This window comes from Nycticebus coucang, chromosome 9 (assembly GCF_027406575.1).
Source record: "Nycticebus coucang isolate mNycCou1 chromosome 9, mNycCou1.pri, whole genome shotgun sequence".
Taxonomy (NCBI): Eukaryota; Metazoa; Chordata; class Mammalia; order Primates; family Lorisidae; genus Nycticebus; species Nycticebus coucang.
The window spans coordinates 64,113,909-64,136,094 of NC_069788.1; the positions used below are offsets into that span (position 1 = coordinate 64,113,909).

General features: G+C 40.6%; 1 protein-coding gene across 4 annotated transcripts in view; it reads right to left on the bottom strand.

The window, feature by feature from the left end:
• JARID2 (jumonji and AT-rich interaction domain containing 2) overlaps positions 1-22,186 on the bottom strand; it is a 277,560-nt gene that overhangs the window by 99,678 nt on the left and 155,696 nt on the right. For 2 of the 4 annotated variants that reach the window (XM_053603827.1, XM_053603829.1), the window contains exon 3: positions 8,476-8,617. The exons of 1 other annotated variant lie outside the window; for it this stretch is intronic. In XM_053603827.1, coding sequence (XP_053459802.1) covers positions 8,476-8,617 — 142 coding nt within the window. Of the gene's footprint in view, positions 1-8,475; positions 8,618-17,577; positions 17,757-22,186 lie in introns of those variants that run through there. One more of the 4 variants, XM_053603828.1, reaches the window with a different exon arrangement.

The following is a 22,186-nucleotide window of genomic DNA, read 5'->3' on the forward strand; positions in this document are numbered from 1 at the left end:
ACATCACAGAGAGTTCCAGACTCACTAACTGTAACTACTATGTAACTACTCAGTGTCCCAGATGCACTAAATGTAACTACAAATGGCCCCATGTGACTATATACACCCCTAGACAGCCTAGAGACAGAGAGGGAGAGAGCTTTTCTCTCCCAACTTAGGTTTTCTCTCTCTGCCAGGAGCTCTGGCACTTCTGTATTTTTTTCTGTAAATAAATCCTATCTTATCACTGATCTGTGGTCCCCAGATTCATTCTTGGAATCACGGAGACCAAGAACCTACTGAAGAGCAAAATTCCAGTGTCATCACCTAAGGCACATTTACAATGCCTGACATCCAAAACAAATTATTGGACATGCAAAGTAACAAAACAATATGAGTGATGATTTAAAAAGGGGGGATCCATTTTAACTGACCCATAAATAATGAAGATGGCAGAATTAGCTTTATTCTATACCTCTGAAAAAGTCAGAGCAAAAATTAAGCATATTAGTAAAGATACTGAAGATTATTAAAACATCAAAATCTAATTTCTAAATGCAAAAACAATGCCTAAGAGGTCAAAAGATATCTCATACTGGGAATATATAAATTATCTAAAGATGAAACATAAGACCTCAAAAGACTAGGAAAAACATGAACAAAGCATCAGTGAGTTGTGGGACAACTTTAGACAGACTAATAAGCATGCAAATCAAGCCCCAAAGGGAGAAAGAGGAATAGACAAAAAAAATTTTGAAATAATCATGGGTCCTCATTTTCCAGAATAGGTGAAATCTACAGAACGTATTAGCTCAGTGAATCCCAAGCACAAGAAATATGAAGAAAAATGTCCCATTTTACCAAATTGCTCAAAACCAGCAGAAGATTAAAAAGTAAACCAGGAAAACACTAGTTCCAAAGAGCTCTAAGAAGGACAGCAGACTTTTTGTCAGAAACAATGCAAATCAGAGGACAGTAGAGCAGTATCATTACTATACTGGCAGGGAACTACGATTAACCTAGAATTCTATACCCAGTAAAAAAACAGCTTTCAAAAAATGAAGATGACGGGCGGCACCTATGGCTCAGTGGGTATGGCGCCTGCCCCATATAAGGAGGGTGGAGGGTTAGAACCCAGCCCCGGCCAAACTGCAACAACAACAACAAAAAAAATAACCGGTGGTTGTGGTAGGGGCCTGTAGTCCTAACTACTTGGGAGGCTAAGGCAAGAGAATGGCGTAAGCCTAAGAGCTGGAGGTTACTGTGAGCTGTGACGCCACAGCACTCTACCCAGGGTGATAAAGTGAGACTCTGTCTCAAAAAAAAAGAATGACTTCTTACAACCACACAATTCTTCAATTATCACAAAATGAATGATGTAAAAATTTCTAAAGATCCTCTCTGATACACTAAATCTGAATGATTCATCCATCACGAGTACACCTATCTTAGAAATGTTAAAATTGAGGGCGGTGCCTATGCCTCAAAGGAGTAGGGTACCGGCCTCACGTTCCAGAGGTGGCACGTTCAAACCCAGCCCCAGCCAAAAACTGCAAAAAAACCCCAAATGTTAAAATTAATTTAAGCAAATGCTAAAGAAAATGATACCAGAAGGACATCTCAACCTATACGCAGGACAGAACATCAGAAATTTCCCTATGTGGGTAAATTAAAAGAGGCGACAGGCTAGATCAGGCGTCCTCGAACTTTTTAAAAAGGGGGCCAATTCACTGTCCCTCAGACCGTTGGAGGGCTGGACTATAGTTTAAAACAAAAAACTATGAACAAGTTCCTAGGCACACTGCACATATCTTATTTTGAAGTAAAAAACAAAACGGGAACAAATACAATTCACACCGCTTCATGTTGCCCGTGGGCTGCAGTTTGAGGACGCCTGGGCTAGATAAATCCACATTTATTTTACATTTATTTTCCACATTTTGGTGATCAAATGTGCCACGGAACATTCTATTTCTCAATTTTACCCCTTCTCTACTTCCTGTGAACAGGGTTTATTTAAGTCATACCAACTCTAAAATTTATTCACAATAGTATTTACCTCTCCTTTCTCAAAAATCCCTCAGGTTGTACAACAAAATACTCTGCAACAGACTGGCCAATGGAGGCTTCTAAATCTTATCCAAAGAGAGATAATACACCTAAGTGGCTTGTTGTTGGATTTGCTTTGATTAGGCAAGAGGATGGGAGGGGAAATTTTTGTGAAAAGTATGTGTTAGAATTATTTAGGCCTTTAAAATTCTAATTCTTACAGATGATCACTTGAATAACAAATTTGAAATAATGTATGGCTGTCAAGCAAGACTCTTGTACATCTGGGATTATCTTCCTTTCAAATTTGAGTTAGGGCAGGGATTTTTTTACCAACAAAGTAACTCAGAACAAAAAGAATAAGGAACACAGTAATATAGACAATTCAGCTGTGAACATAATACTTGTTAAAAGCCGGAAGTAATTCTTACTGTCTTCAACATGTATTCATATCCAGAAGCTAGACTATACTGGGTTTTGACATCCACAGACTTCTAATAATTCTTGACATTTAAAATACAAGCTAGTGGAACAGGACTGTGTTTGAACTCAGGAAGTCTTACACTATCTAGGGCCAAAACAGCAGTTCCTTGTGTAACAAAACAGAACATTTAGGGTGGCGCCTGTAGCTCAAGGAGTAGGGCGCCGGTCCCATATGCCGGAGGTGGCGGGTTCAAACCTAGCCCTGGCCAAAAAAAAACCAGAACATTTAGATCCCTGCAAAGGCATAGTCTGCACTATCCTAACAGTTCAACAAAAACTTTTAAGAGTTTGTTTTGTAAAGAGTGTTAGCACACAAAGCATACTATACACTTCAAAAGAACATGGGACTGTGAGAGATAACAAGGAATCTCAGCATTAAACACTAGAGCCCTCCTCTGCCAGTGAAGGGAGATGTTTAATGTGTGAATAACCTGTTCACCAACACCCTGTCTTCACAAAGTTCAACCTCAACTGACTCCTGTTATTCCATGCAAGCAGGTCACAACAGCCTCTGGGGAGGGAATTCACACCACACACCACAGAGTTCTTCCTGTGACTCAATAATCTCAAGAGAGAAAAACACCCACACTTTTCCATCTGACTGCAGATAGCTGTGGTGAGGTGGGATGGAATAAAGACAAAAACCATAATTTGCATAATTCAAATACACCTTGGAAAACATTTGAGAACCCTTCATTGGACATGGAGTAGTTCAGCAGGACAAGGTGGCCCGCTCAAGTAGTCCCGGCTACTTGGAAGGCCAAAAGCAGGAGGATCCCTTGAGCCCTGAAGTTTGAGACCAGCTTGGAAATACAGTTAGACCTCATCTGAAATTTAAATTAAAAACAAACTACAACAACAAAAAACCCACCACCCAAAAACATGCGGAGCAATTCATGTGTCACAGACACTGATGGTGGCTAGTAATATTGAACAGAAAGAAAGGTCATTATGCACCTGAATTGACTCTGTTAGTTCACAAACCACCATCAGGTAGTTACTACTATCTTACAGTCTCACAGGCAAGTGCAATAAGGCCCAGAAATTTTATAGAACCTGCCAAAGAGCACAGAGCAAGTCAATGTTCAAGCCATAGTAAGAAGACAGAGTCTGGCTCCAGCCTGTGTGCCTTACTACTATGATGCCACACTGTCTCCAACAGACTCCCTTAAGAACCACTACTATCTTCAGTCCTCTTTAGACAACAGTTATTCTGGCTCTCTATTTAAAGGCCATTTTGATCTTCCATCTACTTATAACTAAAAGCATATCACTAAATTCACTGTACTACTTTTCCATTTGCCAAACAGATAATCCTTATCCTCATTTATAGCCATCAGTCCACACCTGACTGATCAAAATCTGTCCATTCTGGTTTCTGCAAATACTGAGATACACAAATTTTACTAGAGGAAGCAAGTGGAATAAAATAATCAAGAATATGGAGCTAGGCATGACCACTACAGCATTCAGATAGGGCTGACTAAAGTCTCATTAGTGTTATCATTCTAGACAATAAAAACTACGTTAATGTAGAATTTTTAAAAACAACCTCATCTATCACAATGATCAAAAGAAAACCAACACTTAAATTTACGGCTTTCATATGAAAGCTATAACCCAGTTATAACCTAAGAATATGGGGAAGGGGGAGAGGAAGAGGGGACGGGCGGAGGCAGGGTGTTTGGTGGGATTACACCTACGGTGCATCTTACAAGGGTACATGTGAAACTTAGTAAATGTAGAATATAAATGTCTTAACACAATAACTAAGAAAATGCCAGGAAGGCTATGTTAACCAGTGTGATGAAAATATTCAAATGGTCTATAAAACCAGTGTATGGTGCCCCATGATAGCATTAATGTACACAGCTATGATTTAATAATAAAATAAAATTAAAAAAAAAAAGAAAGAAAGAAAACCAACACTTAAAACTAACGACAAAATAAAACTATGATACCAGCAACCAAATGACTTGGCCCCAAGGCGAGCTGAGTGTCCCACCAGTACAGAATCTTGGTCATCTTTGGTTGGGCTGCCCTGTCCATCAAAACAGGCAGAGAGCTTCTGAAGAGAGGGTCAGCTTCATTTTTACTAAAAGGACCCCATGATCTCTGATGATGACCTTTAATGGTTGGATAAAAAGATATCTGTTTGGGGTGTTTTTGTTTGTGTTTCTGTAAAAAAAAAAAAAAAAAAAAACTGAGGAAAATACAAAACCCTAGAGAAAGGTGTCTGCATTTCCAAGTAACAGCAATGACACGCAATATATAGAGCAAAACAAGCCTTCGTGGGTTTCCTGTAAAAACACCTTGTAAACATATGGATGTTGCAACTGAAAGCTTAAAACCATATTATAGGCATCATCAGATAAAGTAATCACTCCAATTTGCAGGTTGGAAAATCAGACTGAATAATGTCTTGACTGAGGCTTGCATTGCTCCTCAGCATGGATTTTTATTTTTCATGAGAAGGAAGTCACACCTACATAATTCCTCTCATTCTCCCCTGCCCACCCAGTCTAAACAAAACATACATTAGCTGATGATCTTAAAGTAATGTACCATCAAGGGTGTGCAAGGCAGAAATAATTAAGTGTACGAGAAAAGCTACTGACTCATATCATTTAAAAAAGAATGCTTTTTCTAAAACAAATACAGGTACATAAATCAGGCCCCTATGCTATGGTTTGAATGCGTCCTCCAAAAGTCAAGTGTTACAAACTTAATCCGCAATGCAACAGAGCTGAGAGGTAGCACCTTTAAGGGGTAATTCACTTATGAGGGCTCTGCCATCATTAATAGAATAATGCCATTGTCATAGGAGGAGGCTTGTTATAAAAGTGAGTCTGGACCTCTCTTATCAGGTGAGGCCCTCTGCAGCAAGAAGGGCTTCTCCCAATGCAGCTCTTCAATCTTAAACTTCCCAGACCCCAAAACTATACACGAGCCAATAAACATGTTTTTTAAAAATTACCCGATTTCAGCTATTCTAACAGCACAAAACAGATTCAGATACCCTGGGTTTTTATAATTCAGTGTTTTCTCTCAGAAAGTCTAAAAGCCAAAAAAGAATGCAAATAGTCATTCTTAATCTTCCCATGTATATATGTTTAGGGAAGTTAAGACCCATCAGGAAGAAAAACAGCATCCGGTCAACAATCCACCCAATGCTTAAACTCACACATCGAATTAAACACTTTAGGCTGTTACTCTGGGCTTGACTTCTCAGCTTCAGAGACACTATGCTCTGTCAAATTATTAGAAAAGAAACTGTATAGTGAGATGAAGCATTGCAGTTTCAGCATTCTACTAACCAAGGGCCAGGAATTCAGGCTCCACGTCCCTCGCCCCTCATTAAAAGGCAGAGTTCATAAGAAATCAAAACAAATGAGTTCCTCAAAGCCGGAACCTACTGAAAGTTATTTTAGACTTTCCATATACCCTACAACATTGTAAAAAAAAAAAATGCATGCCCTAATGACTCACTACCTGTCTGAATGCTACGCAAGCCTCCTCCTGTAATCAAAGTCAACCCAGACCAACTTCAAAATCTACCCTGTCAAACCTTAATGCCGGCCAGCAGTGAAGGCTCACGCCTATACTCCTAGCACTGGGAATCTGAGGTGGGAGGATTATTTGAGAGTCAGAGTTTAAGGTTGCTGTGAATTATAATAACGCCACTAGCTCTAGCCTGGGAAACATCATAAGACTCCATTTCTTTAAAAAAAAAAAATTTTTTTTTTTTTTTTTTTTTTTTAAATTTGCTGCCACAGTGGCACATTCCTGCAGTCCTAGCTACCCAGGGGGCTGGGCGGCTCGGACAGGAAGATTGTTTGAGTCCAGGGATTTTATTTTAGGTTGCTGTGAACTATAATGACACCACTGCACTCTAGCTTAGGCAACAGAGTGAGACCCTGTCTCAGAAAAAGAAAAAACAAAAGCAAAACACTTTAATCCACGTATGATCCCAATGGACTTCATTACTGGAGGGTGACAAAATTAATATGCTGCAATGAATCCTTAATTTACTAATATATGATATTAGGCATATCAATAATTAAAGAGAATTCGGAATGATTATGCTTTCTCTGAATCAAGTTTCTTTTTTCCACTGGCCTGGACACTTCAAGTTAAATGGCTGCTTTGCAACCAAGATGCTACACAATGCAACATATCCACGCAAAGAAGCAGCCAGCAGCAATGTCAACTGAGAGAGGAAACAGGAGTTAGGGACACACACACACACCCCTCCCAAAGAATGAAGCCTACTGACATTCATCATCATGCTGACCAGATCCCAGCCAGAAGAGAGGGTGACAAGACAGCCACAGAGCTAAAGGAGTGGGTGCCCAGTCACAGAGAATTCTGTTCCCCAAATGGAGATAAAAGTTGATGCCAGATGCATGAACACTCGCCCGTGCTGGAGGTATGGATGATATTATCACACATTCCAATATATTTACAGACATGATTTTTTACACATCCTTGAAATCCTTCTCTTGTGATGATACATTTTTCAAATTGGAGCAGGCAGAAAATTTGTTATGGAGTATACGTAACTTAATAGGTTCATTACATAGAATTTAGACATTCTTTTTAAAACAATAATATACAAAGCCTATCATGATGGCAGATCTGGCTTACATATGCTCACTATACTAATAACAAATCTAAAGACATCATCTAAAACAATACAGAGGATTAAGAGAAAGTGAGGATGGAAGTTAATTTGGAATCAGTCAATTGTGGGCTATTTAAACAAAGTTATTTCAGGATGGAGGACAATGAATTAAGACTTTGAGCTCTATGTGGCTCAACTTTCAGATCCAAAAAAATGGTTCTGCCAAGAGTTTTGCATATCTACAGACGGCGAATCTTTTAGCCGTCCTTTTGTCCTTTCCCTTAATTTCCACAAGTCAGTTTTTCTGTAGATAGACACATGTAGATTGTTTCTGAAAAGTAAACTTCTCCAGCATGGGTAAACAACAACAACCAGCCCAGGAGGGTTTTTTTTTTTGTTTGTTTTTGTTTTTTGTAATTTCCCCTTTTCCCCACCCTCTCAAACTAACCAATTCTAAGAAAAAGTCGTAAGAATGGTCATCCAGGAAAAAAATCAAATGTAAGAAATAAAATATAAATTTTAAAGGGGGGGGGAGAACACATAAAATATGAAATAGGACAGAAACCAACAGAGAGTTTTTAAAACACCCAAGTAAAAGCATCATTACATACTGTCACTGTTTGACCATAAAACCACAAACAATTATCAAACCACCACCAACTTCCTTATCAAACTATCTTAAACTTATTTGGGAAAGTCACATAAAAATAACTGTTGTAACTTATAACAACCAATTCCACAGCTACGAACTTGGTAAAACAGCAATGGATTAAAAATATACATACCCTGTTTCCCCGAAAATAAGACATCCTCCAAAAATAAGACCTACTTACAGGAAAGATAAGACGTCCCCTGAAAATAAGACCTAGCGCATCTTTGGGAGCACACCTTAAAATAAGACTTATTTTTGGGGAAACAGAGTAGTATAAGTTTTGCTTTCCTGGCAAGGGGAAAAAACTTCAAGAAATGCCACACTTAATTTTTCACATTATTAGAAATCTCGCTCTTCAGAAAACACCACCTAATAATGCATTCCTCAAGAACGCTGCTGCTGATAATCAATTAAAATGAACAGTTGAGATAGGCATTGTAAGCTGGGGACTGTTTGGCTAAATCTTCCAGCAGGAACGTGTTTTACTTGGTCCGTAGCACTTTTTGTTTATTCATTTTTATTTATGACTCCTGGACATTCGGTACAAAACTCGTAATTCTGGCTCCTCTATGAAAAATCAAGTAATTGGGTCAGTTGGGCCCATGTTTAATCCTATGTGGCAAAAACTGGCACCTGAGTTTGCATTCTCTTGTTTAAGGTGCCAATATTTTCAGCCTTGGGTACTAACCTTTTCCTCGACGGCCCTTCTTCAAAATCTGAAGAACTAACATCGTTGCTAGCAGAGGACACTTGGGATGCATCGTCCTTCTCATTCTCTGACTGTTCTGATGCTGGTCCTAATCCCTTAGACTGGTCATTACCAAGGAGCCCTACAGGTGAGAAAAGGGGACAAACACTTAAATACAACACATCAGGAAGCAGCACTTTACCACAGTTAACCCTACACAACAGATGATGAGGACGGGCCAGAGTGCGGATAGAGGAGAACCTGAAAATGCACATCCCTTTGAGTGGGTGGAGAAAAGCCGCCCTGTTTTAGACTGTTCGAAGAGAATGAAATGCCTAACAAGGTAACGATTTCAACAGTAGAAAAATTCAAGCAGAAATTTGGAATCGCGATGCTGTACTTCCTGAAAGTATATAAACATGTTTTATAGCTAGGGATGGAAAGGAAGAGTATCAATTACTAACAAATCAAACTACTGAGTCTTAAAGTGCTAAATATTTAATCTAGACTGGAATCCCTGTCAGAACTGTCTGCAGTAACCAGTACCTGCCACACAAGAAAAGGTGTAATTAGTTTGAAGCCACATCTAGAAATCCTACTCCACTACTTTTCTTCATAGCCATCTATTAGATTGGATTGTAACCAGCTTTGCCTTTGACCATCTCAAAGGATAAAGTTTCTCTATAACTGCAAGATACACATGATTTCCAGGCATTATTAGGAGAAGCTTGGCACCTGTGGATGTGCTCTTAGCAATCAAAATGTAGAGAGGTCCCAGAACAAGGGCCTGCTGGTCCTCAGGAGGCTCTAAGAGCAGTTATTTACTAATACAAGGTGACACCAGCAAGTAAAAGCTGAATAAAAGGTCATCTTCTGGCACTCTGGCCTCTCCATCAACATAGGATTCACCAAGGAGAGGTTTCCACTAACATTAAGTGTTTGCAGAGACTGGATCCCCCATTCAGTCACCTGCTTCTGAACAACCAGAGCTGGCAGTCATGACAATGTTAGCACAATATTTGCAGTTTCACTGTGTTTGACCTTCAAGTCCAAAGTACAGGGTGGTCCCTTGAATTCTCCTCTTCTAGCACTTCGGCCAACTTTGTGAATACTTCATTTCCCTGTATTAAATGATTCTTTGATTGAAGTATCCCAAACAGTGGCTCCTGCACTAAATACTACACAGCATACAGTATTTTATATGCTTGGTAAAAAAGTTTGAGAATGAACACAGTACACGGTAATAAAGCCCTGGGACCTAGTACGTCTATGCATACGTTTCCCCAATTATCTATTCTTTACATCATTCCACAGTCTGAGTAACAATACAGCATATAATAGTAAAATAACATCTCGTGGCTACTCACTTTAGACTAATATGGCTTTAAAAGTAGCAACTATAACATGGCAATAAAAATTTACACAACTTGCCCCCCAAAAAAAGAAACTAAAAGGAAAGAAAATGTGTGGAGGTTACATTGTGAGGCAAAGAGGAGACATATTGTATGGACACCTAAGAATCCAAGGATCAAAGTGTGGGCCACATTTCAGAGAGATTAGAGCCCTGTTGTCCATTAAAGTACTCTCTAGTCACATGCAGCGATTAAGCACATGACCCACAGTGAGTATGGATAAGGAAGTGAATTTAAATTTTATTTAACTTTAATTTTACGAAGTGAATGTAACACTTCAATATGCAGTAATTTATATTAATTGTGGAAATATCTTGGCTATATTAGGTTAAGTCAAATATATTAAAATTAATTTCCCTACTTTCATTTTGAGTGTTACTCTAGAAAACTAGTATTACATGTGTGGCTGAAAAACCACATATGTTATCTTTAGTGATCAGCACTACATTACAGTATGTTAGTAATGGCAGGGATCCTGTCCAATCAGTAGGATAATACAGATAATACTTAACTGAGATCCAAGATTAGAAATTGGCCCAGGGACATAATATATATCTTATTTGTAAAAAGAGAAGCAGATGGATAAATCACCACACTTGAAAAGGATGAGAAATTGAAAATAAAAATCTTGGTTACAGAACAAAGCGTAAAATTCAATATTAAAAAAAGAAGATAGATGGCCAGGCCTGGTGGCTCACACTTGTAATCCTAACACTCTTGAGAGGCCGCGACGGGAGGATCCCTTGAGCTCAAGAGTTAAAAACCAGCCAGAGCAAGAGGGAGATGCTGTCTCTACTAAAAATAGAAAAACTAGCTGGGCACTGTGGCAGGCACCTGTATTCTCAGGTACTCAGGAGGCTAAGGTGGGTGGACTGCTTGAACCCAGGAATCTGAGGTTGTTGTGAGCTAGGCTGATGCCACAGTGCGGTAGCCCTGGTGAGAAAGCAAGACTGTATCTCAAAAAAAAAGATGTACACCCCAAATACAAGTGTACTCAAGGTTGAGTTCACACTTTTTCCCATAGTGTATATATGTACATAATGGAGAATAAAGCACAAGGGAAAGGAGACGAGGGAGGGATTCTGAATTCATCCATTCCTTTATGTAAAACCTACTACAGATATGGCAAGGCACTGGGGAGACAGGTGTAATCAAATAAAATCTAAATTCTAGTGAGAGAAGATAGACAAACACAGATGTAAATATCACTTAGTACTATGTGCAGAAAAGAAACATCACAAGTGTAGGGCAAGAGAAATGCGGTATGGGAGGGTAGTGCATGTGAATCAATGGAGCCAGCCAGCAAGCCTGCACTACCAAAACAGGAACAGGAAAGCTGGGATTTGCACTATGCCTAAAAACAAAAACCAAAAACAGGTGGTGCTGATCAAGGAAGAAGAGGAGGTTGTTTAGAAGCTATATTTGGATCTAGGAGAAACTAAGGAAGGACCAGGTGCCACCAGGAGCAGACTGGAAAGAAATGCTTTTCTACCCTTTGATAGCTACCAAGAGCTTAAGTTATTTGCCTAATTAGGAAGCAGCAAATGTATCAATCAATGACTGAATAAGTGACTTAGGAGGAGTAGACTAATGTGAGAAAGTTAAGTTCTTGATGACAGCTTTGAGCTTGTTTTCCTAACAAAAATAATCTCAATGGATTGTAAAGAGAAAAGGTCCCAAACTTGAACATGTGGTCTCAAACTTGAGCATATATTAGAGTCACCTGGGCCTCACCCTGTTTGTCCCCTACTCTACCACATCTCCAGGTGATGCTGCTAATGCTGCTGCTTTGGGTGGTCCAAGGACCACGTTTTGAGAATGTTATAAAGGGATGTAGCGTGCACAACAATAAGAGAAATTGCCCTAAGCTGTGGGCAAGTGTAAATCAGGTCCCAGGGAACAGATAATGATTGTGCCACCAATCACAAAACAACTTGCATTGAGGTACCTACATCCAAAGTTTAGTCTAGGCACTGATCCACTTTTTATCAGTAATTTTGTGAAGGGAAAGAAGCTTGTTTTACAGAACATATCACAAAGTTTCCAATCAGCTAATATGACAACTCTAGACTCAAAAAAGTAACAGGTTAGAAAATAATATGCATGTCTACCAAACACAGGTGCATACATGTAAAATGTTGGCTGGGTCGGTGGCTCACGCCTGTAATCTGCAAGGCTGAGGTGAGTTAATCTGATCCCTTGAGTTCAGTAGTTGGAAACCAGATTGAGCAAGAGCAAGAGCAAGAGCAAGACCCTGTCTCTACTAAAAACTAGAGAAGAAACTAGCCAGTTGTACGCCTGTAGTCCCAGCTACTCAGGATGCTGAGGCAAGAGAATTACCCAAGCCCAAGAGTTTGAGGCTGCTGTGATACCAGGGCACCCTACCCAGGACGACATAGCAAGACTCTGACTCAAAATAACAATAATAATAATATAATAAATGTTTTCCCACCCCCCAAAAATCAACTGCCTTAGCACAAATTCAAGGAAGCTGCTTAAAGAGATTTTATATAAAAAATACCAGGGAGTATTAATTGACTTGATGTCTGTGTAAGGCAAAGCCAATGAGGCTGTTCTGATACGTAGGCAGGATTTAATGAAAATAGTAACTCCATCGTCCCATGCCCGCTAACTGATATGGTCAGACAACGCCAAACTGCTCCTCATGCAAAGGATTAACAATGAGCACGTGAACTAAAAATGACTTGAGTTGTCAGAATCAGATTCACTATCCAGTCAGAAAATGGGGCCCGTACATAGGGCATTAATTGTCTGTTATGCAAATTAAAAGACCACAGCTTTTTGCTGCCTTCATGAAGAGGCAGGGCAGACTTTGTTCTGAATATGATCTACTTTTTTATTTGGGTACTCCTATCCTGTACTTATCTGCCGAGGGGGAAAAAAACTGCATTTATTTTTAGTTAGTCTACATGGTTGGATTAACCAAGACTGCTTCTTTTTTTCTAACTCCCTCCCTCTACTCCTTTCTCAAATCTCCACTATGCCAGCTACCGGATATCATTTTGAACATTTTAATCCAAATTGTACACAGCCTGCCCAATTCTAGAGAGCCAGGTCAGCAAGATGGAATATGATGCCACAGGGCATAAGAGCCATTATTATAACATTAACCAAGCTAACAGCCTGTCTAACAAAGCCCTGCCACCAATTTTTTAAATTATTATTTTTAGTCAACAAGAAATAATGAAATGGCATCCCCTCCCTGGTACACTCAAACAGTTTTCTTTTTTATTTTTTCAACCCCTCCCAACCCCATCATCACAAACCTTTGTTGAAAAGAGGAGGTTACACAGAGGAAACTGAATGAAAGGCCCAAAGACTCAGTCTCTCCATTAGCATTTGTTCTCCTCTATTAATATTCAGTAGGTTGAACTTAAATTAAACCATGTCTATTGTCTTTCACAAAAGCAATAAATATGAGCTGAAAATTCCAAATCACTGCAATAAAGGTGGCTTGGGGGTGCTGCCTGCAACCTCTGCTAGTCAGCTTCAACCAGCAGGAGCCACAGGCGCCGGGTGAGACCACTCAGCCACCACGAGACAGTGCTTGTTCTCACAGCACAGGACTCCAAAGAAATCAGCTACAACAGAACCCTGCCACCAGAGACTCTGCACATTTAGAAGCTTTTCACCCATCTCCCAGAGTATCAAGAAATGGGGGGGTGGAGGGAGAAAGACTTCCAAGGCTATTCAAGACAATAAAACAAAACTGGCTTCTTTCTGAGTCTGGAACAGCAGCAGAAAGAAACAGAAATTCCTGTTGTTCTTGGAGACCAGAGATATTATGTGTATGACCTTCTCCCTCCTGCCTTAACATTAAGGGGGTTGGGAAAACGGAAACACAAATTAGGCCGAAGATTCCTTTAGAACTTCCAAGTAGTTGATGGCACCTATAGATTTCAAAACACAAACGTATAAATAGAAGATAATTATTTCCTAACATCCAAACAGAAAGGACTAGAGAACGCACATCTTATAATTTTATGATGTTTTAGACACAAAGACATTTCTCTAGTCCTCTCCCACCAGCTTCACATACATGACAGAATACAAAACCAAAGGAAAACCCAATGCCTCTATTCCACAAAAGCAATGCCAAAAGAAGGGTTAAAAAGAAAGGGAAAAAAACAAGAAGGGCTTTGAAGCTGTTCCAGTGCTTCTAAAACATCTGGAGCACACCAAACTTATTAGCATACGAGGGAGAGTCAGTGTATTTAGCTTTGTTGTAGAAGAGATGCACAAAGGTAATTCTGTGTTACAGAGCCAATGCCGTCTGTCACCCTGTCACTGTGAGACAAGGTATCACATTACATATTAAACAGCCAAGCATCCAAAGAGAGCTTTCATTTTCAGCAGCAATTTCTCTGTGTGCTGTGTGTGCGCACGCACAGCACTCTGAGTTGATAAGAAAAATTATAAAAGCGGCCCCCTTGGTTGATGGAGGACCCTCTCTGAGATAATCAGAATGCATGGTTTGCCGCCATTACCAGTGAAAAACAAATCTTAAGTTCATTTAATTTTAAAAGAAAGATTGGATTGTCAAGCAGGCTAGGCATTCAGATGCCAGGGCAGATCTGGCCTGGGCCAGCATGGCAGAGGGTGAGAGCCCAGCCCCGCCTGATGCACCGCTCACCAGACCACACACTGTTGTGGCTGAGAACAAATGCCAGTCATGAGACAGGGTGTCAGTGGCACACTCATGGTCAACCAGGCGCAAATAAAAGTGGTTTCATACCTCGGCTTATGGAAAAGTAATTATCCCTTTCCCCCATGAGAACAGCCCCTGAGCCGACCAGGGCTCCCCTTTGTCTACTCTCAAAACAGCTGTGGAGGTTTCCCATTCTGCTCAAAAAAATGTAATCCAAAAATGCTCCCCCACCCCCACCTATGAGCCCTCAGAACAGTCCCAAGATGTTGGCAGGGGTAGGCACACACAAGATTTTGTTAATTTAACCCATCATCCCAACGATATAGATAAAAATACTGATTTATAAATCAGCAATCCCACAGGAGCCCTCTCACTACCACCAGACTCTTTCCCCATGACATGCCTTTGGCAATCTAAACCTCCTCAGAATGTCCTTTTCTTTTTTTTTTTTTGAGAAAAAGTGTTAGATAAAAACCTGGCTGATGACCATTATTAACAAGGAAAACTTGGGGCCTGGGTAGGAAAGGAAAATGACTGGCCTTAATCCTTTTTTCCTATTTCAGAATTAAGCCCTTGACCCCAGAAGGCATTTCCTCACCTTGAGCCATAAGGAAACAAACCCAGCAAACAGCTTGTATTTACACATAAAGAAGGGCAACCAGATCGCTCAAATAGGCGTCCAGCTGGCTGCCTAAAACCCAGTGAGTGCCCACCACCAAAGACAAAAGACCTCCCCTCTTCCCACCTCCTAACTCTTCCCACTTCCTAACTGAAAAACTCCAACAAAAACAATGACAAAAAAAAAAAAAAAATCAACAAAGCTGACAGTTGAACTTTATTCAATACAAAATCCCTAGAAGAATCATGATCTTTCAGAAAGATTTCTGATGATCACAACTGTAACATTATGTAGTGTTTTGTCAAAACTCCCTTTCTTTTTCAGGGCAAGCAAGGGCTTGTCCTCCCTACTCTCTTTTCCTTTTCACACCCTCTTCTTCCTTAATATGACTTTTATAACACTCAGAGCAAGTACAGTGCATTGAAGAATGAGAACGCCTGAATCAGGAAGTACCACAAATGCTCTCCAAAGAGAAGTTCCCCTCCGGCATGCAATCGTCACAACTGCTCCATCCCAGGCCACAACTCCTCCAGGGCCATACCTCATCCTAGACACACTGTTAATTTCACAGTGACAAACTAGTCAAACGCATTCCTAGGTAAAAATGCCCACAAATCCTTGCAATCACCTAGGATATGCAACTCACTTCTATCATCTAATGAAAAGGGTTCCACAGCACACAGGGCCCAGAAGTGACTACCCCCAAGGTCAAAAGCTGCCTTCCACCTTCAGAAGAAGAGTGATTAAAGGCAACAGTGGACTAGGCTGGTGTGGGAACATGAGCTGCGGAACAATGGCACCACTGCAGAGCCAGGGAACTCAGAGTCACATGAAGGAGAGGTAAACACAAGGGCATTTTTGAGAACTGTTTTTAGATAAATGAGACCAAAGTGTTCAAAGCATTGTGTTCAGAGAAAAGGACATGTCAAATCTGATTTTCCATCTCACAGAATTTGTACTCCTCAAAAGGAGATTTCCAGATAGGCAGCAGTTCAAAGACAGCTAATGACATTTTTACCTTTTAGTAATTATAATGTACCTGGTGGTGGGGGTTGGGGTGGGAGTGGGGTGGTAAGGTCTTTAAAGTTTCATATCATCATGACATTTAACCTACAAAAAGCAGTCAGCACTCTCATTTTAGTAAGGATCTCCCCCAAAGGTAAGCAGAGCTGACTTCAGCTCCAATCCACTAGCACCACAGAGTTAATAGTTTGTGTACTAATTTGTGAGCTAAGCTCCACATACTTTGTGTCCTGGCTGACATGGTAATAAGTAAACAGCCACACCCTTTGCCCCCAAACCTTTATTCCCTGAGATGATGAAAAGGAATCTCTTACAATTTCTAAGTTCCATCTGGCTGTGGCATGACAAGGAGGGCCAGCAGCCCCCCCACCTCTATCTCCTTACTACCTCCCTCCCATATAAACAAGTCAACTGCACACTCAGTTGTATGATGAATATACTGAAAAGATTAAGTACTCTATTCAAAGTAAAAACAAAACTAAAAAAACCTCTGACAACAAATAAGTTCAGAGAGGCCTACTGCCTCCCAGAGCAACATTCTTTCCAAAACTGAAATATAATATAATATAAGCAGTTGAGAAGGCAGAACTATAGGAATGTGGCCACGTAATGTGCAAAGATTGGAGGCACCTAATACTGATGCTCCGAAAATTCATCTGGGTGTGCACGCGTACACAGTAATACACAAACATGGATTAATATATGAAATATGGAAGAAAGAATCAAGAGCACACAAAGTTTACAGCTTTTAGGTCTTAACCTGGAATCACTTGAGGACTCAGTACCTACTGACATGCCTCAGTTTCCTCCATCTTTCAAGGGAAAGACAGGCAGAGAAAGGATTAATGGAAATGAAAGCAAATGTGCTGTTTATAAAGGAAGCCAGAGCTATGGTGAGGATGAACTAATTTACTTTAATCAAATACCTATTTTAAATGCTGGGAAATGATCAAATAAATGGGTAATAAAATAAAGGGATCAACTATAGCCGGATGGCATTCAGTCCCCAGAGAAATGTCTAAATTCATACGAGCCTGGTTAAAACTGCAGATTTGGCCAAAATGGGCAACAGAGCTTAATGCTTAAAGAACGACATTAATTCTCTCTTGTAAATTTCCACAGTGCCTTTGCAGGAGCCACCATTGCCCCTAGGGAAGATACCAAAGCTTAAAGAATATTAACATTAACCAAATCGCAACACTTTTTACATAGTCTCTCATATGTACATATAGAGAGCTAGCAGCACCTTGCCATCCATAATGGATTTAATCAGGACCCCAGCAGGGAAAGCCACAAAGGCCTATTTCTTCAACAAAAGCCATACCAGTCTGAATCGAATCTAGAGCTATTTGGTTTTTGTTTTATTTATAGGAACAGACCTTCTATCCCAGGTTCCTCAAGATAAGCCACCAAAAACTGCACCTGACAGACCCGTGGAGCAGCCATCCTCAGAGCCGGATCATTGCAGAGAGGCAGAGAGGAAGAAGGACAGAGGGAGGGAGGGAGGAAGAGCGCAGTGAGGCAGGCTCCGGAGCACTTGTCAACAATCCTCCCCTGTACGTAATAAGCAAGCGGCAGTGCAGTGCAGATTCCGCGCGGCAATAGGACGGCCAGAACGGCAACGGGGCCGGGGGGAGGGGAGGCAGCCAGGAGAGAAGGTTATTTATGTGCATGGGAGGGAATCGAACACCAAAGAGGAGGGGTCTCTGGCTGGCTCCCCCCCACACCCACGATAAATTGAGAAGGAAACCAGCCACTAGCTTTTCATCCTGCCATTTCCCCAACCTGCAATGCAGACAAATCCGAAGTATAGAATTTCTGACATAAGGCCGGGGGAGAGGAGGGCAGTCACAGTTTAATTGTGTACACTTTTGTATCCCTGGCCAGTCAGATGCCCTCAGCACCCACCGCGCCCCCCGCCCACACACACACACACACACACACACACACACACACAGGATACCTCCCAACCCTAAGGACAGCAAGCTTCAGGGCACGGTTTCAATGGCATCCCTTTTTAATATCATAATCTATGTCATTCAGCACTTGCCTTTTATTTATTTTTATTTGTTTTTTTGGCTGGGAAACCTGGGCAGCTCTCCAGACAGACTGCAGAAATCTCTCTCCACATGCTCCTCCTCCAGCCGCCCTCCCCATCCTCCCACTCCAGCTACCACAGAGCCTCATTACTTATGAAATGACCACATGGGCCACCACTGCCCGCCCCACCAGCAAGTGAGGGCAACCCCCCACCCTCCTCAAGGCACATAAATTGATCTAATCTAATCAAACAGAAGCTGTTTTCCCTCATTGTTTCTTGAAGATCTTTCACAGACACAGGCTCTGTGGCCTGGCAGCTGCTGAGAGGGGTGAAAAAGGCAGGGGTCCAACTGAGGGCTGGCCAGCTCCCTGGCCTCAGATAGTTGGAGAACACAGATCCTTTCATATGTCATAAGCTTTTTGATTTTTAAAGTCAATTCTCTGGAAGCTTTGAACTACATCTGGCAATGATAATGTCCAAAACACATGCTCTCAACACTACCCACACGCTTTTCTCTTTATGCCATTCCACGGGTGGGAGGGAGATGGTGGCAAAGCCCGCTCAGCCCACATGGCACTGAGGTTCTACTCAGATGCATCCAAGGGAACCAGAAAAAAGCCTTACTAATACTTACAGTTTGTTGTTTCCTAGTTGTTGGACTAATAAGCCCCTTCTGAGTTCTAACACATTAGACACGTTAACTTACTTAGAAATACCTCACAAAGTCCCCGAAGGCAAAGCTTTACTCAAGAGTGAAGGTCACCCAGCCAGGCGGTACTTACTCTTCCCTCGATCTCCAGAGTTCATCTACCTGTCAGATTTTTTCAAAACAAACTATATTATTTCAAAAGGTAGGTTATGGTCTTCCCTGATGTCTACAGGATATGCACCACTTTAAAATCAGAATTACAGACAAAGATATCCTGGTACATTCCCCCACTTTACAGATGAGGAAACTATATCTGGAGCAAATGTGTCTTTTAATAAAGATCACAGAGCTACTTCCTATGTCTCAACAGACAGGAAGGCCCTCAAGAATCCTGTGTCACTTGGGGACAGGGGCATGCTAACATCAAGATACAGTTCCCTATAAACAGGGCTGGAAAAAAGTCACTCTCCAATCACACCCCAGAAGAGTCCACAGAGACGGCCCTCACTTAGGGTTCTACGATGCAGTGTGTTCCCACAGTGTTAAACAAGTGTTTGGCATGAATCCCACGGCAGCATAAGTTAGACATAGGCAATTAAAGGACATTCAGGGGAGGACTCCTTGGCTTTTTTCCTCTGCCTTCTACTGGGACATGTCTTTTGGCTCCTTCTCTAATAGAAAGCACCCACAGCAGAAAACTGGAAAGGAGATGAGGCAGATATTTTGATGTTATGTTCATTCCAAAGAAAAGTTGATGAAAAAGTAGAAACCCTGAGACATAAATAGCCTGCCAGAAATGAAGCCTGAGAATCATATATAGCTTCTGGTCCGCCTGAACACCCCAGCCCTCTCACTCAAACAGGAATCAGCAGCAAACACTACTATCTACCCTGTTCCTAGAGCTACTACTTCCTCCTCTTCTCATCAACTAGAAAGAAAAAAGGAATTTAAATTTACACAGGAAAAACCTGCTCATTACCACTCAGTATTTCCTGCTCATGCAAAGAGTATTCCCTAAGATACTGTACATGCAAGTCAGTCCTTCATGTCCACTCTGGCCTATGCATAGCTGTTGGAGCATAAGCTGTTACAAAACTCTTAATTGTAAACACCAATAGGCTATGAACTGTTTAGATAAAGTGGTGCTCCCTTACTAAAAGATAAACATGCAACAGTACCAGATTAGCTAATAGGACCATCTGGTAGGCACAGAATAAAACTAAGAATGAGGTTCAGTATAGGGAACAACACAACTTACAATATTTAAATAGTAAAGATGAGAAGGCAGAAAGATCAGAGAGGTTATCTTTCCTCTTTTTTTTTTTTTGATACAGAGTCTCCCTTTGTCGCCCTTGGTAGAGTGCCGTCGCGTCACAGCTCACAGCAACCTCAAACTCTTGGGCTGAAGCGATTGTCTTGCCTCAGCCTCCCAAGCAGCTGGGACTACAGGCGCCCACCACAACACTTGGCTATTTTTTGCTGCAGTTGTCATTGTTGTTTAGCTGGCCAGGGCTGGGTTCGAACACGCCACTCTTGGTGTATGTGGCTGGCACTGTAACAACTGTGCTATGGGCGCTGAGCCCTGAGAGGTTATTTTCTTTATGTAAAGTCAATATGATAAAGGCACCATTGTTTAAGTTTCAATATTCAAATATCATAGCAATTTCCAAATCTTAAATGAAGACTCCCAAAATGTTTTATCACTCTCTCCCTTTTACTTAATTTTTTAATAATATCTTCGAACCCACAGCCAAACTCAACTACAAAATATTACCTATAACACTATGTGCTGATTTTTTTAAGTTGCAGCACAAATATGTGTGTATGCTTTAAAAGCATACTGTTTCACTATGCTTGGTTATAAGCTTTACAAAAAATGTACCAAAATAGATTTAGAACTTGGGATTTTGAAACTCAACATCAGATTACTAAGATCTGACCTATGACCTTGCCTCTAGTCTGTTCAAATGCTGAATATTCTACGATTTATTTTGATTCTCTTGTCCAAAGGCCTAAAGGGCTTCTGGTTTGAGGCTATCATGAATCATGCTGCAATTCCTCCACTAGAAAAGCTTGCTATTAATCAAGCTTCTCCTGGATATTTAGGAGTGGAATTAACGGGAATCTTGTGATACACAAATATTCAAATTTATGAATTGAATGTCAAAACGGTTTCCAAAGCATGTGTCTACTTTTGAGTGCACACTAGTAATGTTACCACTGTAATCTCTAAATGTTTAAAGACCTTTCATTACTTACAACACCAGAGAACAAGGCGCTGTACTACTGCTACTTCAAAAGAGGTCACAATTTCAGAAATGATCTTATATCCAAAAAAGTTCTATCCAGCCAGTCAGATATATGGCTGCCAACCAACTAATTATCACCTAAACCCCAGGACATCTAAGGACATATTTTTGCCAGTAAGATCTTCACAATCAAGCATACATCTACACCTTTACAACATCCCATAACCAGAGTTGGGCTAACTCCAAAAGGCCCACTAGATGCCGTTACCATTTCAAAAATGCAGTAGCACCTCAGTTGACCACCTCCTAATTTTCACAAACTGGACGTGTACCACCCATAATATATATCAATATAGTAGGCCTAGTTCCTTTTGTTGACTACCTCCATATGTTGACCAATTTGTTACACTCTCTTGGGTGGTCAAATTACAGAAGTTCTACTATATTAATACATGGCATGAACAAACTCCAATTTAGAATTTTTATAAAACAGAAGTCATTTAGACATCTTAATCAAAATACGGATTTGTAACAGTGCTCCTTGGATGATTAGTTAAAAAACCTGTTGCCTCAGAAGCATAAGATCTTGTTTTATTCAAGTAACCAATCAAAAAAGTCAGCCCACACTGAGAGCTGAGACCCATTTTATTGAAGGAAAGGCAAGCTTAGAGCTGTAGCAGCAAACCCAGAAGACTCCTTATAATGACTCCAGGACACCCCTCCCCTAGGGCTCTTCAATTTTTTGCAACCTTTACAAGTTACTACATACCCAAGACAGTACCTTGGCATTTGTGTTCCATGCAATTAATGCTACTTCCAAAAAACTACTAATCATATATATATAAAAAAAAAGGTTAGGTCGGTGCAGTGTACCATGTGTAAAAGTAGTAGAACATACAAAATTGTGGAGTCGGGGCATTTTATACAGGGAATACAGGATTTAAATGAGGACAATGGATTAGCTGTATATTCGTAATGATATGTCTATGTTATTTGGGGTCAAATTTCATAATATTAATCGTATGATCACATCACTTAGGTTGAGATAA